We start from the raw sequence: 19,330 nt of genomic DNA, 5'->3' as shown, positions 1-19,330 counted from the left end.
CTCCCTGCTCTGAGGCTGTGGTCAGAGCAGCCATCTCCCAGCCAGAGCTCTCCAGAGTGACAGCTTTTACCTTTGCGATGCGTCAGCAGCAAATCTGAGAACAAACTAGTGTTTCTCAGCACAGAGAACCTGTGGCCCCCACAATGCCTCTGCAGAGCCAATTTAGGAAGCGCTGCCCTGATGGTTGAAGTCTTCAGTCCAGGGGGCTGCAAGCATGAGTGCTCACATCATCGGACAAACGTCCAGGTTATTAATGATGATTAGAGTTTCACTGAAATAAAAAAGCACAACATTTAAAATTTTTGTAGAGGGGCTGGCCTGGCAATGTAGGGGTTAGGTTCACACTCTCCGCTTCAGCAACCTGGGGTTCATGGGTTTGGATCCGAGGCGCAGACTTATCCTACTGCTTATCAAGCCATGCGGTGGCAGGCGTCCCACATATAAAGTAGAGGAAGATGGGCATGGATGTTAGCTCAGGGCCAATGTTTCTCAAAAAAATTAACAAAACAAAAAATAAAAATTCTTGTAGAGAACTAGCAGACCTCTGAGAATTTATAAAGGGTCCACCAGACTCCAGTTTGAGAAACAGTGAAGATGTTGGATGTGGACCTTATGGTGCCTCCTGGGGTGTTGATAACAAAAATAATAATAGCAATCCCTCCCATTTTCAGGCCATGTTATAGCTTATGTGACGCATTCACATGAATCACACCACTGGGTTTTGAACATCACAATGCTTCTGTGAAATAAGCAAGGTAGAATTCGTCATCCGCATTTTACAGATGTGAAAACTGAGGCTCAGAGACGTTATAAGACTGAGCTGCAGAGAAGGAAGGAAGGTACCTAGTCAATGGAGTTTGGCTCTCAGAAATCTGACAAAAGACAAGTAATGTCTGTATAAGAATAGGACAACCAGACTAAGGATGTCAAACCACTTTAACCACTGAACTAGAATTCCTTAAACCCCTAAAAAAACCAATAACATGGCAATAACTACAATTCATCAAGTGATTGCTACATTCCAGACACTATGATGAACACTTAAATGCATTTCTATTAAACACTCACAAGAGTCCTCAAGGTTGATAGTATTACCCCCACTTTTCAGATGAAGAAACTGAGGTTCAGAAAGATTAGAGAGTTTTCCAAAGTCACAAAGTTTATAAAATAATGGAGCTGGGCTTCCCCTCCCGGACAATAGAACTCTAAAGCCCATGTTCTTACTACTGTGCCATGTGACTGCAGAGCATGGGGGAGTTGGGGGAGGTGCAAGCATGGGGGGCCCCTGACAAGAGAGCTTGAGCTTAAACCTCGCCTACAATTGCAGCAATAGACCTGAAATTTACACACAGGCTCTCACACTCCTATTGAATACCTTCCCCATTATAGACTGATAGAATTTCCTTATATGTATAATTTCTAGCATATAAGGAAGCGGAGGGAGAGGTGGTGAAGTCGGGTTATCTCAGGTCTTATTGGGGTATCTGGGGACAAGGGCAGTCAGCCATTTCCACCACGTGGCTGCAGATGGACTCTGTGAAGTGGTACAGCTGGAAGTTTTGGTCCACGTGGCAGCTCATCCAGGCCCCAGCTCCATGCTGCTGCTCCCCTGCTGTGTCAGTCCTGAGAAGAGACTGTTCTTTCCTCTCCTTGCTCCCCTATGGTGAGGAATCTATCTACACCTCCTGGAAGGTCAGGCTCACCCACTTTCTTCTGCACCTCTCTTCCCTCTGTCTCACTACCACACACAGTCACGTTTTGTTTCTGTAGCCTTCCATTAGGCAGCTGGTGCAGTAGTTGGGAAGGGTAGCTCTGGGCTCAGACAGATCTGGGTTTGAATTCTAGCTTTATACTTATTATTGTGTGACATTAGTGAAGTTACCTACCCTTTCTGAGCTTTCATTGCCGCATCTGTAAAAAAAACAAAGGAATAATGTGATATTATCTACCCTCTCATGGGTTATCATGAGAACTAGGTGAGATAAAACATTATAAAGTGTTCATAGTAATATAAGGCCCCAAATAAGCCCTCAGTATGTGTTAGTAATTACCACCAGAATAATTATTGTCATCACCAGCATCATAATTATTATTAGTAGAGAAAGAAGACTCAACATCTGGAGACAAGATACTATCTTTGAGGTCCCTCACCTCCCCCACCAGATGAAATCTCATCCGCAACTGATTCCCAATTACATAATGTCTTCCTCCCTGCTGTCTGTAAGCTCCTGGCGGAGGGACCGTGTCTGCCTGGTGCACTCATGAATCCCCAGTGCTTGGCAAAGTGAGTTGCATTAACAGGTGTTCTTTAAAAAGTCACTGAATGAAGGCATAAAATGAATTCTCAGGAAATAAACAACGTTTGTACCCACATATCACATGCACTTAAAGGCAAAATCCTGGTGTCTATGCTAAAAGACGCAGACATAGTGGGAATATGAATACGGTTATGAATATGCAAATTAGTGGATAGAGATGAGCCTCGGATGGCTTCTAATCCACTTCCCATAAAGGGCCGGAATCTCCTCTACCACACCCCTAAGAAAAGCCCATCCATCTGGCTCTTGTTTGAATAACATCCAGTGATGGGGAACTCATTCCTCGGAGGCAGCCCTTTCTCTTCTCAAAGCGCTCTGACAGTTTCCACAGTCTTCCTCGAACGGGGCCCAGTCGGCCCTGTGTTGCCCTCTCATCACTCCTGGTTCCATCTGCCCTCTGGGGAACCTTGCAGAACTCGTCTGCTGCCCTTCCACAAAGCAGCCTCTGTGTATTTGGCAACACCTACCTGGCTTGTTCTTGGTGTTTGTTCCTCCACCTGGACACCTCCCTGTTCCCCCACTGCCCTCTCAGAGGAGGTGGTTCTAACAGCCAGCCAAACAAACATCAAATGTGGACCAGTCGTGTCCGCATGCCGAGCATGGCATCTGTTCATACAAGAAGCACTAAGAAGCACACGGCTTGACTTTTGTCCTGGAAGTGTATGGCCTTGTCTTCCAGCTAGATTGAAACATGTACATAAAGGTTTAAAAGAATGCCAGAGAAAAATCACAAAGTGTGACAGTAATGCCTGCCCCCTAAACGGCCACCTGAACGACCAGAGCATGGCACTCAGAGACTTCAGAGGCCTCTGATGCTGCAGGGCATCTGGGAAGGCTCATGACGGTGCATCCATGTGGCCAGTGGTCCTGTGAAGAGTGTGTCTTTGCCCTGGTTTGAAGGATCCAAGAGAGCTGGAGCTGCAGGGTCCCTGGGAGCTCATCTCACTCAGCCCTTTATTTTACAAAATGGGCACTCAAGGTCCAGGGAAGCGAAGGGACCTCGTGAGGTCCCTCAGAAGGTAAACAGCAGAGCTGGGCTGGAATTTGGAGCAAGCGTTTGCTCTGTTCTTTGTTGCTTCTTTTCCTGTCACTCCTGCCTCTCAGTTTCCACAGTGTGCCCGTGGGTGTGTGTGCGTGTGTGGGTCTGTCTGTGTAAAAGAAAGAAACAGAGACAGAGAGAGTGGCTCAGAAGCCCTCCCTCCCCCTTCCCCGTGCCCCTCCCAGAGTCTCTCTTCACTGATGGGGCTCATTGCAGTTTCCCCTTCTCCCTCCCCACGGCTTTCCCTCTCTTGCTCTGCCTTCACCTCCCTCTGCTGTACCAGTGAGAACGCTTGGGTAACTTCCATGACCAGAGCTGACGCTGCAGAGAGCCTCTGGACGGAAGGAGGACGTGGGTGGGTAGAAAGCCAAATCCCAGATCCCAAAGGATGCCAACTTCCTAGATGGTCCCAGCGCCCCATCGGGCAAAGCTGAGTCTACGTTACTTTTTGCACTCACACCCCATGTTCTAGAATAATGTACTCAAGAGACCTGTGGGAGTTCCTGCATCCCTCCAAGAAAGATGAGACTATATTCCCATTTTATGAGTGAGAAAAAGGAGATTCAAGTTGTTGAAGGAACTTTTCCGAGGTCGTGTGGCTAAAGCTAGAATTTGAACTCAAACCTCTCTAATTCTAATGACTAGGTTAGTTCTCCAATGGACCACACTGCCGAGATGGAGGAAACCTTTGCAACTGTTAGGCCTGGCGTTATAATTAAGCCAAGTTGAGAAATAAACTCTTTTCTTCCTGAAACTATCTGGGTTTGAATTCCAGCTCAGCCACTTACTAGCTGTGTGACCTTGAGCAAGTCACTTGACCTCTCTGTACTTCAGTTTCCTCATCTGAGGGTGGGAATATTAATATACACCTCACAAGATAAAGATAAAATGAGTTAATTTATGTCACGCTTTAGAAGAGTGAGTGCAGCAGAAGCCTGGGGTCTCATCCTAACTCTGCCACTGACTTATTATCATTTGTAGAGATAATTATATTTTTTTTGAGGGTCTCAATTTGTTCAAGATTTGGTACAATGTTTTCAAAAGGTATAAATTATCAAAAAGACCTTTCCAGATGTGTGATTTACGGTTCTAGTTTTCTTGCCTCTCTCTGCAGTCCAGAGGTATCAAAACAAAATTCTCAAAGCCACATGGCTCCCTGCATCCTAAGGGAGGAGCTGCTCCCTTCAACTCCAGCATTCGGTGTTTGCATCCTTCTCTCTTGCCAGCCAAGCACACCTCGCTGATTTGGAATGGCCCCTTCCATGCTGAGGCAGTGGACTATGTCAGATATACAAGACGGCGACTGCAATTGCTCTTCCAGCACATGGAACCCTCTGGCCATGCCAGCTTACAAATAGCAGAGACAGACCCCTCAGCACCAGTTTTGACAGGAGGTCGGGGTAATGTGTAACTGTAAGGCGTCCGTCTTTGCTTCCTTACTTGGCTTTCTTTTTAAATGAGAAAAGCAGATACTATAATGGGAGGAACATGGAGCCCCGTGAGTCAAGGGGCTCTAAGTGAGGACTTACTACGTGCCAGGTACTGTGCTTAGAATTTGATGTATGTTAATGCAGTTAATCCTCACAACAGCCCCATGAGATAGATACTTATAATAACCCTTATTTTGCAGGGAAGGATACTGAGGCACAGAGAGGTTGAGTAGCTTGCCTAAAGTCACACAGCTAGGAGGCGTAAGAGCTGAGATTTGAATGCAGGCAGACGTGTACAGGTGTTTCCTCTCACTTACTGTCTTCAGTCGCTCTGACTCTGAACCTTAGTGCGTGCGTGCTTTCTGCTTAGAAAGTTCTTCCTGTGCTCTTCACCCAACCCAAGCCTCTTCTTCTTTCAGGCTTCGTTGCTTCCACTAGGAAGCCTTCTCTGAGATCCAGAGTCAGATTTTGCTTCACTTATTTGGCTCTACAATAACTTGGGTAATATTGGCCTTTCTCAGTAGACCTTAAGCAACTTGAAAGCAAGGACCGCACTTGTCTTATTCTCTGCTGCATCCCTTTGTCTGGTATGCGCTTGGCAATAAGAAGCAGTCGCAAGTGAATGAGTGAAGGATTAACAAGAATATTCCTTTCCCCATTCCCAGTAGGTTTCCAATTTATCATATGTTTAGACTTTGATTCACTTTTCACCAAGCAGTCAATGGGTGCCCTATTATATAAGGCTGTAAATGCTCACGCTGACATTTCATCAAAAAATGGGCTCGCTTCAGTCTTTGCCCGACTCTCCCTGGTCAGGAAGGTTATGATCATGTAAAAGAAAGCTGCTGTGATTTCAAGTCAGCCAAGAATTCCATCCACAAGGGCCTGCCCCTCACAAGGAAGCAGTGAAAGGCCGAACTTTGACTTGACCTTTGGCTCTTGCTCTGAAGTAGCCCTGGCCAGGGGTCACCCCTGAGGGTAGCTGGTTAGGGCAAAGTTAAGATGAATGAACGCTCTGGAAGACCAACTAACCCCAGGCCAGGAAGGACACTTCTGAACCTGCGTATCCACAGCCCAGTCTGGGGGCCCCTGACCTTCTGCCACGAAGTACCAGCATTTTACTCTAAATCCCCGACTGAGAGAAGTTGGTTCGTGAGCCCCTGCCTGACTCTTACAGTTCTGTGTCAAGAGGGGGCACCTGTAGGGAGGATGCATGTGTGTTTACAGATTTTCAAGTGTACAGGTACCCATCTCCCAGGTTTCAAATGTACTTGGATAAGTTAATGCTAGCGGGTTTTTTCCCCCAATATGGATGGTGTTTTAGCTGATTTAAGCACAGCCACAGCATCTTATTCACTAGGTGGGAACAAGATAAGCCTGCTTGTTACCAGGGATTATACAGGGTAAGGATGCATTAAAGGTTGAGTTGGTTAAAGTGACTAAAATAGGGAAAACGTGAAGACCTTTATGCGGAGACCTGGTTATCTGAGGACACAACTAAGTCCTGAGCCAAGGAATATTCCAGGAATTCACATATATCCATATTCATGTGCACACACCTGTGTGATCACAGAATTGTAGATCAAAGCCGGAAGGGCCCTTAAGAGAGAAATCAACTGACTCAGAAGTTTCCATACTTTTTAGTTTAAAGCTCTGTTTTTAAATGAATCTTGGGGAGGATCCTCATATGTAAAACAGGCAAAAAGCTGGGCTGCTTTGGTGGAAGAGGGAGAATGGGGACCTAGGCCCTCACCCTTCTGCTGTCCCCCAACCCAACATAGTCACCCCTAAAATGCCTGCAACCCGGGAACACAGTTTGAAAGATCACTGACTTTTGCCGATTAACCTAATGCCTGGAGAGGTTGAGACCGTTGCCCAAGGACAAACGGCTCATGAGGCTCAAAGACGGGACAGAACTTATGCGGTTGTCCCTAAAACCATTTTCCTGACACTTCTTATTTATGACTCAGCTCAGAATATACTACACAAAAAAGTCAATAAAAAGAAGTTTTGGTCCACGAGACAAAAAGCTGAGACGTTGAGAGAGGACAGGATTGAAGTTTATAAGAAAATTAGGAAAAGGGTGAGCAAAGATGTTCGTTGTCTGTTCATTCCTCGCAGGAAGCGAGCAGTCAGCCTGCTCCAGGGACTGTGTTGTGGACACCATGGGGACCAAGGGCCCTGCCCTTGAGGACCCTGCAGTCTCCCAGGGTGGGTGAGAAGGACCACTGCAGTCTCAGAGAGAAAGCTAGAGAGGCCTCAGAGAGAGAAAGAGAGAGCGTTGTGGTTCACATTCCAAGCCCCAGCACACTTTAAAGGAACTGAAGACTAACGTGCGGGTGTCCTGGAAGCCTGCTGATGCCTTCTTAGCATGAAGATGCAGCCCGTCCCAGGTGCCTCGTTGCAGGACAGGAGATAGATGAATCAGACTGACTGGACTAGGGGTTAGGAGACAGAATGTACAGCGGATGGAAAACAAGCCCAGAGTCTTCTCACTTGCTGTGACTGTGATCTCTGCCTCTCACTTAGCTACGTTATGTTGAGCAGACACTGCTCCATTCATTTAAGCCTCAGTTTTCTAATTTGCAAGATGGGAATGATAATAGTACCCTCGTCACGGAATTGTTATGAGGATTAAATGAGATAATACAAATAAAGCACTTAGCACAGTGTCTACTATGTAATACAGGCTTGATACATGTCAGGCACTGTGGTTGTTGCTGTCATTATTATTTTAGCCAAAATCTGCGTCCCGTGACTTCTGCCCATTCATTGGCTCTGGCTTACCTTCCAGAGCCTCAGACATCAGATCTTCCACCTCTTCCCCATGAGAGCCCTTCTGGGGTTCAAATACTGCCTTCGCTTACCCTCATAGTTGTCCATTATTTTTTAGGTTGATCATCTCCACTCTTTTCAGGCTTTTCTAATGTAACAAGACTTTTCAAACTGCACTTCCCTGTAACTATCCTCTCTATGGAGCTGTCATCTAAGAATTTATCTGACAATTTGGAGAAACTTGGCATGTTCAACTTGTGCCATTTGGAGTATAAAGTGCAGGCTCTTCGATTTGTTCCAGTCTTACCTCTTCTGGATCTCAAGGGGATAGATGGAGAGCGTGCTCTTTCCAGTGTCCCAGGCTGGCTTAATAAACCTTCTTCTCAGCCTTTCCCTTAACAATGCTGGAGGCTCCTCTTCCTTCCGACGGGTGTGGTGTCTGCTCAGCAGAATGATGAGAGCTGAACAGCTTGTATGTGACCTCTTGAAAGAAACCCAGAAAAAAGGGAAATCTGACTTTGAAGATAAAACTTTTCATCCTTTGAAAGCTGTGTTCCTATGTGCTCACATCTTGCCTGACCCACTGTCTGGTTTTGAAGCGGTTCTAACAACACCTAACCTCTTTTGGCCCAATGATAATGATGATGGTGAATGTGATGGTAATAATGATAGCTGACACTCATTAAGCACTTACTATGTGCCAGACACAGTCCTAGGTACTTAAATGTATTCTTTGAAATCTTACCCCAATTCTGTGCTGTAGGTGTTATTATATCCACATTTTGAAGACCAGAGAACCAAGCCTCAGAGGGGTGAAATAACCAGTAAGCACACATAATCAGTTCTTTTGTTTCCAGGCGCACATGATAATTAGCAGTTATAATGATAGCCCAGAGCCTCTTCATGATCCTTAAAGCTTTTTCCAAATCTTTACAGCAACATGAAAGCATATCCAATGTAATTATAGTGTTAAACATCTCTTTAGGTTATCACAATTATTTGAAATGCCTTTTCATTCTAATCCTTTGAAAATTATAATTGACATATGATAGATGGAATGACTATATTAGCTAGTTTACTTAATTGAGCAATTTTACTCTCAGTCATCCTATTCAAACATCCGGTCAGCATTGCATGGCCTCCTACAATGAGTATATGGAAAAGACAGATTCTAATCTCAGCTGGGCCTCTAACCAGCCATCCAAACAGGCTGCTAGTCTCCTCTCTGGACCTCAGTTTCCCTCTGTGACACTGAGGGGTTTGATCCCATCTCCAACATCTTGGCTTCAGGCGTCAGTCAACTGTGGCCCATAGGTCAAATCCAACTGTCACCTGATTTTGTTTGGCTCATGAGCTAAGAATGGTTTTCCTATTTTTAAATTATTGGAGAAAATGAAAAGAAGAATATTTCATGACATGAAAATTATATAAAATTCAAATTTCAGTGTCCATAAATAAATTTTATTGGGACACAGCCATGCTCATTCATTTACTATTGTCTATGGCTGTTTTCATGCTACAACGGAGGAGTTGAATAGTTATGACAGAAACCATAGAGCCTGCAAAGCCTAAAATATTCACAATCTGGCCCTTTCCAGGAAGAGTTTATAGGTATGGGGTAGGTGAGCACTAACAGACTTCAGATAAATCAGAGGCTTGGGAAACATCTAACAAACCTTAGGAGGTTGGTGTCAAGAAGAGAAATCTAGTGTCCTCTCCCACAAAAGCTCCTTTAAGAAAGAAAGCTGTACAGGAAGGCCCCTCTTTGGCAGGGTGAGACATTTATTCTTGGCTGTTAACTGTGTCAGCCACACTGTCCGAGGTTCTTTGGGGCAACCTGGAAACACCATCCTAAAGCTAAGCTCCTCCACTGGCAAGGCAGTGTAACACATTAACGAAGAAGACAGATTTTATGGTTGGACCACAGAATCCCTCACTTGCTGTATGATCTCAGAAGAATTCCCAGAGGCCTCTGATCCATAGCTCCTCAACATAAAATTCGGATGGCTACCCACTCACTCATTTATGCAAATAAGCATCCGGTGCCTACTTTGCTTGGTTACCTCTCAGGGTTGTTTGAGGAATTAAATCGGATTATGCACACAAAGCATTTAACAGAGTGCCTGGCTCAGGCTAAGAGCTTGGGAAATGTTTAAAATAAATCTAGGGGTAACTGTTGACTGATTATTTCATTTTTCATTTCTAAATGACAGTCATTTCATAATTCTCAAGAGGTTGCTTAGATGAAGTTATATAATGCATACGGAGTGGCATTTTTGCCATTATTGTCAGTTTTTGTTATTCTTCTGAGCAATGCTTCTGAAGCTGTGTTTCAGTGGAGCATTTGACAGTGCCACTGTTTCTTAATTCCAGGCCAAGAGAAAGCAAATTAAACAGGGCCCCCTTGATGGATCAGAACAAAGATTCAACAAATGCAATGACTTCTCTCCCCTTTTCTGTCACTGCCACTCTCTCCCCTACTTTCCAGGGACTATGAGATGACCCCTGGCCAGCGAGGTACATCAGAATTATCTGAGGATCTATTTTTATTCTTTAATAGTACTAAAATGGAAATATATTCACACAGTAAAAAAGAAAAAAATATTACAGAAGGGTATAAAATAAAAAGCAAACGCCTGCTCTCTGAAATCTCATACTTCTTAGAAATATCTCTTTTAACCCTTTTCTATTTTTGGTGATTCTGGTGGTTTCTCTCCACACTTCTACATAATATGTCCATGTCTCTTTTTCTTGCTTTATCGACTTTAATCCCATTCGTGACTCCCCATTATAAAGATGATGAATCATCTCTTAGTGCTCATATCCTATCCTTAATGTTTGCTAGTTATGCTATTATTTGAAATTCTTCTAATGAGAACTTTTATAATTTTAATATATTGAACCTTGATTTTTGATTCGCCAGCATTAGAGCTTTGTAAAAATACCGATATCCAGTTTCCTCTCCAGGGCTACTGAATGACAATTCTTAGGGATGGCTGCTTTGTAAAAGCTCCCTAAAGTATTCTGAAATGTCCCCCAGGTTAAGGACCTCTATCCTTAGAACCTGCTGTACACCAGCCAGTTCATTTGCACTTGAATGAAGACGGTAGGCAGAGTAGTCTTCTCATGTCGCCCATTTATCAGTCACACAGGGGACAGCGTGAAATAGCACTGAAGCAGACAGGAGCACAGTGACCACGCTTCAAGAGCTCACTCATCACAAAGCCCCATTTTAGATGAGAAACAGAGTCATTCTGTGAAGAGCAGCCTCTGGTACAGCTGTGCGGGACAGGGGAAGAAGTCTGAGTTTAGGAAGCCTGAGTTCTCACGCTGAATAACTTGGAAAAGAAGCATCCTGGGTTAATTTCACAGTGTCCAGAGCCGTGGACTCAGTATTTGGAGACATCTTATAAAATAGGCAAAATGGCTCCAAGAGAATGGTGACAACCCAATTTCATAGTTTAAATCTTTAATACAATATAATCAGCCATGTCGCATCCTTATACAATATTATATAATTAATAGCACGGATACAGCAGATAAAGAAAAAATGTGCTAATTACCAAACATTACCCCCCAAGGTTTTTTTTAAATAAAATGGCAAAGAAAAATTAGAAAATTATTTAATTAAACCCTGTTTAATGAGCGTGCTCTGGGGAATAGAGTAAGTGGGTTGAATTTTCCGGTTAACTGGTGGGCAAAAAGTCAATACCTTTATTTCCTCTTCTTAGTCAAGAACACTTTTCCATATTGGCAGAGTCCATTTTCTTGCATTATAGAGAAATCAAGTCTAGTAACTATAACAGACTCATTTCTTAGTGATTAGGGACACTGTGGAAATTCAAGATTACTATTCCAGCATGAAATCTTACATAGGAGGGAAGACATCAGCTGTTAGATGAATGTACGTTGACTCCAACTTATTGCCTGATTTTGTTTGTTTTACCTAACAGCAAAGATATGAGCATTTTTCTTTTTTTATCATTCTTTGTCCATTCCTGCTCAGGCGAGCGGAGGAGTTCACTTAAAGGGTCCCATCAGTTTGATTAGATGTAACCGAGGTTTGGCTCCGGTAACCTTGCAGTCAGACATTCTGGTGATGGAGTTGAGTGGCATTTATGTTTGAATAAACTCTGCCATTTCCTTTGGCCTCCATTATGTTCGAGATGGGGGCAGTCAGTATGAAAGGCCTAGGAGCTTGTCACAGATTTTCAAGCAGCAGAATTTGACTGTGGGAGATAATTTCCATTTCATTCTCTCAATAGTTATTTTATGAACAGAATGTTCTTTTTAGAGTCTCTAAAAATTATGGGCAATCTCTCAACTGTGCATTAGCTTTTAACCAGTGGTGAGATGGCTGTGCTTTTAGGTGGCATAATGTCTTCGGACGCATATTGGGTACAAGAACCTAATTCTGATTTCATCTGTACTAACAGCTTGCTAGAACTGTTGTGCAAATCAGTAGACCTCTGTGAAAAGCTGTACACTGTGGCTATGGGAAAAGTTAATCTCAAAAGATATTTCCAATCTGAGCTTCTCTTTGTAGCCAATTAAAACATCCACTGGCATTTGTTGCCTGCTGACCATATTTCTCCTGGCTGATAGGAATGCTTGCTTGAGGAAAGTCTCTGGCTTCTTTTCAGTCACTCAACAAATATGGATTGAGCACCTACTTTGTGCCAGGCATTGCTGTAGGTGCTAGGTTCTGGGACACGTCAGTGAACAAACAGAAAAAGTCCCTGTCCTCTTGGAGTTGACATTCCAATGGGAGGAGAGACGACAGGGCACAAATAAGTAACTGAGATCGTCTCAGATGGTGATAAACGGTCTGGAGAAACTCTGACAGGGCACTGACTAGACTGGGTGTTGGGGGAGACTTGATTGGCTTCTCCTAGAAGCAGGTCCCAAGAAAAGAATTCAAGTACAAGTGGTTTCTTTGGGTGCCAGTCCTAGAAAGAACAGCAGGGAATCAGGGAAGTGAGGTAGGGGAGGGACGGCCGGCAGCCAATAAAGGTGTGCAATCAAGACACTTACCCCTGGGGGCTATAGAGCCCCATCCCTTAGGGGACCTCTAGACATCGGTGTAGAACTCACCTCAGGGTTATCCCACCCAGGGAAGAGGATTCTGGAGTATTTATCTACTAACTCTCCATCTGCCATAAGTTGAGAGCTGCTCTGGGTGTGTTAACTCCTGGAGACACCTGGCTGACCCTGCAAATGGGTGAAGTAATAGGTATTTGCAGTTAATATCTAAAGTGGAATATCAGTGTATAAAGGGGAGTGGAAATGAGCAGGGTACCAACAGCGTCTACCACAGGGTGAGAACTGGATCGTTAGATAAGGGTCAGGAAAGAAAAAAGAGATGGCGTTTTAGCTGAGATCCAGAAGCTGGAAAAGAGCCAGCCAGAGAAGGCACACTTCCAGGCAGAGAGAATAGCCAGGACAAAGGCTCTGAGTGGGACTGAGCTTGGTTTGTTCATAAAATAGAAATAATCAAGAATCACAGGACTTCAGAGGCACGGGGTGGGGGGAGTATCCTGGAGTGATGAAATGCTGACGACTAGATCTCTTAAATGAGAAAACTGGATCAAGTCAATGAGAAATTAAGAGACTGGGTGGTGCCGTAGGATCCCCAGGCACAGCTGGGGTTTGGCACTCAGGGCTTTTGGTCACTAGTCCAGGGTGGTTCCCCCATCCTCTATCCACCAAACTCCATCCCCTGCTCATTCTCCCACTTTGCTCTTTGGGATTTGGCAGTTTCCCCAAGCCCTGGAGCCCAAAGGGCACTGACTTTACGATCCCTGCTCGAATTCCTGCAGTGGGCCCCTGAGAAAACCTGAAAAGAAACCCAAGGTATCACAAGGCTTTACATGATCCAGCCTTGGGCTGCTGCTCCAACCACATTTCCCACCCTCTCTCCCTCTCACGCACTGTGGCTCAGTCACAGCAGCCTTCTTACTGTTTCTGGAACATGCTAAGCATCCTTCGACCTCTGAGCCTTTGCTCAGAAGACTGTTCCTCAGATTTCCCCATAGCTCACTCCCACAGCTTCACTTTGCTCAGGTCCCCATGCCAACACCACCACCTCAGTGAGGTTCATCTGATCATGGCTTCCAAAGCATGCCATCGCCCTCCTCTCCCCATCCTCCCACCCCTTATCTTTCTTCATAGGACTCACCACTACTGCATAGTATATGTAGTGGACTACGCTTATACACGATGCTACGTATTGACTTGTTTATTTCTTTATTATTTGTCTTTCCCACTAGAATGTAAGCTTCATAAGAGAAGGAACTTGTCTTATGCACTATTAAAATAGTGCATTATATGTTCTCAAAAATGTTTGTTGAATGAGGAGTGAGTGAGCAAAGAACTTCAGAAGATCCCAGTTCTGGTCCCCTCTCTGCCACTAACTCTTTGAATGACTTTGCACAAGTCACTTCTCCTGCTGTGTCTCAGTTTCTTTATCTGGCAAACAGACATGTGATTTCTACCTTATAAAGACATGAAGTGAAGTGAAGCCATAGATATGAAAGTGTTACACACTGTGGAATATATTATACAAATATGAGGGTTCTTTCTCAAGTTGAAGACTTCCTGAGTTTGAATAAATCTTCACCAAGTGGAGAGAAAAGTTTCATTCCCAAAAAAGAATCCTTTGAGGACGTTAGAATTGATCAGTCTTCATTGGGTAGAGAAGATCGAGTCGGTGGTATGGGAAAGAGCACAGGGCAAGGAAGGGTCAGAATCCAGCCTCTTCCACAGTCTTGCTGGTGACCTTGGGGGGCCCACAGGAGCTTGTCCCAATGGACTTCAGACTCCTCTTCTCTCAAAAGGGTGGAGAGTGGGGTGGTAGAAGAGACAATGCTCTCCGTATATTTCTATTCGGTTCCATATCTCAATGTTCCCAGCCACCATTTATTGATCATTCAGTCTGCACCACGACCTGACACGCATCATAGCATCACTTTTTCTCCCCAACTTCCTAACCTCCATTGTTCAGACAAGAAACCATCAAGTAACTTAGTCCAAGGTCGTGTAACTACTGGCTGTGAGTAGCAGAACCAGCGCTTCAACCCAGGCACAGCTGGCCCCTGAGCGAGTGCTCTTAACCACAGTCCTACCTGTGTGCACAAACTAAGTGATAATTGAGATCAGAAGGAAGAGAGGCACAATTCTTTCTCCATTAAGTCAGTTCCACCTTGTCAACAGGATGGAAAGTCCTGTGATTCTGTAACATGGTTAAATTGATTTATGCAGGCAGCATGTTCTGACTTCTTTCCCCTCCTCCCTGCACAGGGTTTTATGGACATTGACTTAAACAAATTCAAGGAGAGTGGAGCAAATGTGACAGGTTTCCAGTTGGTGAACTACACAGACACCATCCCAGCCAAAATCATGCAGCAGTGGAAGAACAGCGATGCTCGAGACCACACCCGGGTGGACTGGAAGAGACCTAAGGTGAGGGGGTGGGTGGCGGGCAGCATAGGACCAGCTTGGTCCCTTTGTCTGCCCCAGATTTCTGGGCAGTGTTAGTCTTTAGAAAAGGATAGGTTTTCTAAGAGGAACAAGCTAAGGAAAATGTATCCATAAAGATTGAGGGTACCTTGAAAAGGTCAGACAATCCAGAATGACAATGCCTTTAACAAGAAACACATTTTGTTTTTCTCTCATATAAAAATTCAGAAGTCAGCACTCTAGGGCTTGTATAATGGCTCCACAATCATCAAACATTCAGGCTGCTTCTATCTCCTTGTTTTCCTATCTTCAGCATATGACTGCTACCTTATAGCCCAAAATGGATGCTGAAGCTCCAACCATTACCTCAGTATTCTACCCAGGAAGGTAAAAAGGAAAATAAAAAGCACAACTCTTCCTTTAAGAACCCTTTTCAGAAGACACACACATCTTCCACTCACCTGCTATCGGCCACATCTTAGAAACCTAGCCCCAGCTAGCTAAAGGAAGAGCTGGAAATTAGCGTCTCTATTCTGGGCAGGGCCACCATGTTGCACAGCTCCAGGATGCTGTTTGCATTCAATTTGTTGTGGATTGAGCCTCATTGAGTTGTGCAGTGAGTTAGCCCTTAGTCTGGTCAGCCATGTACCCAGCTAAATATCAGGGAAATCTAAAAGCAATATCCAGAACATCTCTGCCTCACAGAGTCAACTCCCAGTTATCATGCAGACTACTACCTCCCACTTCCCAACAATGCAGCTCGAAATCCTTCAGCCAAAATCTATTTTGTTTGCTCTTTGATAATGGTTAAGAATAAAGATGACAGGTAATTTTTCTCTCCCATGTCAAATCTGGTAGTTTAGCAGTGGCTGTGTGGAAACTGTGTTGAGAAGGATTCTGAGGCCAAATTTGCTTATCTGGGGCACAGTGAATCCTCGGCTACTTTCTTGTGCCATTGGTCAGTTTCTTTTTGTGAATGGTCATTTCACTGAGATGCTTCTTATCCCACTGATTGAAAACTGTTCTAGCAATTCAAAAATGAAGAGTTATTTCAATACAACCGTAAGCAAACAAAATCACAGAAGTGCAATGAGCAAACCACGTAGTTAATTAATATGTGAATACCCCACCCAATTTCCAAAAGATTAGAGCAGATTATAAAAATAACCAAATGTAACACATATACTTTTAAAAAGTGAGAGAATCAAAGTTAAAAACTGGAAAAATACTTATACATTCATTCTACAACTCTCTATTATGAACTTAGAATATGCCAGAGAACATGCTAGCACTGGGGACAAATTAATGAAGAAGACAGATGTGAGTTCCAAAGGCAGGATATATTGTCCTGGACTGTTTTCTTGGTTTTGATTCATCAACAAAAACCCTCTTTTAGGCAAGAGGGGAAAAAATTGAGAGCTATCACGAATAAGCACAAGGGGAAAGTTTGCAGAACGTAAACCTGCCACTTGTGTAAGCCATGAAGAAATAATTAAGAGCTTACCACTCTTGGATGATTTTTTCTTTTTTACTGTCACAAGGGGTGGTGTAGTAAACTGTTCCTCTTGGCTCCCAACACAGAGAAAACCAACTGGTTTTCCGTGGACTGTGTCAGACAGACACAGATGTGTTATATTTAATCCATGCATTCTTTTTCCAACTGAACCAACATTTTAAAATTGCTAGATTGCACAAAGAAATGTCGTCTCTTCAAAAGTCACAACTGGCAATACCGAACTCACCATTCAGGAGGGCAGTATTGGCTAGAAGAGGGAGCAGCAGACCCCCTCTGCAGGGCAGACTACCCATTTCACCACTGCCCCCGACTCCCTGTACCTGGCGCATGGCAGGCATTCCCATACCAGGAAGCGAATTCCCAGATACAGCTCCCACCTGCCTCCCCGTCAGCTCTCTCTGACGCCTAACTGTCTCCGTTCCTCCCACCAGTACACCTCTGCACTCACCTACGACGGGGTGAAGGTGATGGCTGAAGCTTTCCAGAGCCTGCGGAGGCAGCGAATCGATATATCCCGCCGGGGGAATGCTGGGGACTGCCTGGCGAACCCAGCTGTGCCCTGGGGCCAAGGGATCGACATCCAGAGAGCTCTGCAGCAGGTGAGGCTGGCGATGGCTGCCCCATTCTATGGCAGCCTCCTAGGGGATTTCAGCATCAATATCAGGTGGGATGTAGCTATTTAAAGGAAAAGGTAGAACATGCCTGAAGTTTGGACAACCACTGCATTGTGTTTGTGGCTGTTGGTGTACGTGGAAGCTCATGCAGAAATTAAACAGACAAAAAAGCCCATTAGTATGGAATTGTGATTCCTGATAGCATAAAAGCTACATTTTCTGCTTAGGGATTATGCTGAAAAGGGAAGCTGGTGATTCTGTATTTGGAAAGAGGATTTGAAACACACAGGGATGAAACTGAACCACTCTTGTAGTCTTCTGGAGACTCTCATCTCTTGCCCTGATTTTCTGGATTTTTTCATTACCTCCGCTCTCTGTGCACATTTATGAGGGGACTCTGGAATGTTTCTCAGTATTTCTGATCCTATTGTCTTGCTTCTCATCATTGCAGTCATCAATTTTGTTTGCACTTAAGAACAGTTAAAGAACAGAGATGGAAAATGGTCATGCCCACTCCAATCAATTGGCTATGCAAAGGAGTCTGAGACTGAATCCAGATTCAACAGGGAAGTGTATGCATATTCAATTAGCGATGTGTCTGCTTGGAGGCAGGCTAAGACAGTGATACACGTGGGCAATGTATTTAACATCTCTGGTTTAGAAGAGTCTGAGAACTCGCCATCAGCTTTATCACTCTCAGGGCTCCTAGAAGTCTCTTTTAGTCTCTAAAAGTCTCCAGAAGCACTTGGGCTCTGAGTCTTGAACTGCTGACAGATAGCACCATATGATGCCTCTGATACCTCCTGATAGGGAAGCTGTATCTCCAAAGGGGATTGAGCAAAGGGGGCAGCGCTCAATGCAAAGGAATGTCAAAATGCCAGGTACAGTGGCCAGGTAGCAACAGCACGATATTTTACTACAAATGTCCCTTAGGACCTGCCCTCCCCATCCAATGGAGTTGTCTGGATAAGACCAGCTCTACTTTTAAGACTACATTCAACAGAAGGTGAATTTGGGCTCCCAGGGGATGAGAGGAGCATTTCTGAATGAGGGAGAAATGTAGAGGGAGATGTACAACTATTCCTATTTGTTTTCCAACCACACGGGCACAGCTCTAGCAATTTTCACAACCTGGAGAAAGAGACGAGAAAGGAACATCACCAGCTGTTCCTCAGCTCGGATGAAGTGCCTTTATGTGGGGAATATGTAGTTCTGTCCTTTGGAACGAAGCTAAGCGCAGCTCTGTGACTACAGGAGGAACGTGCTAAGGGATCCACAGCAGCCCTTTCCGCCCTCCCCCTGTCTCTATGCAAGGTGGCCTGATCACTAGGCAGTGACAGCAGACACCAGGCAGCTTCCAAATGATTGCCAAAGATGCAGTGCCTGCCTCCTGGCTTAGTTAAAATGCTCTTCAGGACTCCACAGTCGAGACAGCTTCTGTTTGCAATGTGAGGCTGGTTTCAGAAGGTCCCAGGGACTTGCCCTCAGCTTCCCACCCTTCCAACTCCTCTGCCTCTCCCATCTTAATGACGTCCCTGGAAGGATATTCTGACGCCACCATGACAGTGATGAAGCTGGGTAGGCAACTCGGGGTGGCAGGAAGCTCTCTGAACCAGGAGGCAGAAGAGCTGGCTTCCAAGTCTAGCTGGGCCCCTGGCTCTCCAGGTGACCTTGAAATACTCATTCCGATCTCCTACAGACTTCCCTTTCCTTTTCCCTGAAGATGAGGAGGTTAGAGAGACGACCCCCAGGTCTCAACTGGCTCCTGGCTCTAAGAATTCGAAGCACATAGTTTCTTCTTCTGGTCTAACCCTCTGTCCTTCTGGTTGTGATGTGTACTCATTCTTCTGCTTCTGCCTTCAGTGGGGTTTGCGAGGAGGCAGCTGCCTTAGTCAAAAGAATAATGACCTCTTAGATTGTCTTGAAGTCAAGACATGTGTGTGCCCTGAGAGCCTGCTGCATGTTCTGGCCTGGGCAAGCCCTGGGGACAAAAAGAGAAGGCAAGACCTGCCTTAAGAAACTCTCCTCACTCTGTTGTGTGGTGCAGGGGAACTAGCCACAGAAACAAAAATGAACCCAACATTCTGATCCTCAGATCAGCTGTTCAAACTGATTCCTTTCAAATCTTTGTGAAGCACCCAGAATCACGGGAAGCTGAAAGAGACCTTAGAGATAGGTGA

At 44.7% G+C, this 19,330-nt stretch overlaps 1 protein-coding gene across 1 annotated transcript in view; it reads left to right on the top strand.

Moving 5' to 3' along the window:
* GRIA1 (glutamate ionotropic receptor AMPA type subunit 1) overlaps nt 1-19,330 on the top strand; it is a 285,987-nt gene that overhangs the window by 165,036 nt on the left and 101,621 nt on the right. The window contains exons 6-7 of the mRNA XM_046667310.1: nt 14,862-15,023; nt 16,968-17,135. Coding sequence (XP_046523266.1) covers nt 14,862-15,023; nt 16,968-17,135 — 330 coding nt within the window. The remainder of the gene's footprint in view (nt 1-14,861; nt 15,024-16,967; nt 17,136-19,330) is intronic.

This window comes from Equus quagga, chromosome 7, assembly GCF_021613505.1.
Source record: "Equus quagga isolate Etosha38 chromosome 7, UCLA_HA_Equagga_1.0, whole genome shotgun sequence".
NCBI lineage: Eukaryota > Metazoa > Chordata > Mammalia > Perissodactyla > Equidae > Equus > Equus quagga.
This window is presented reverse-complemented; position numbering and strand designations above follow the sequence as displayed.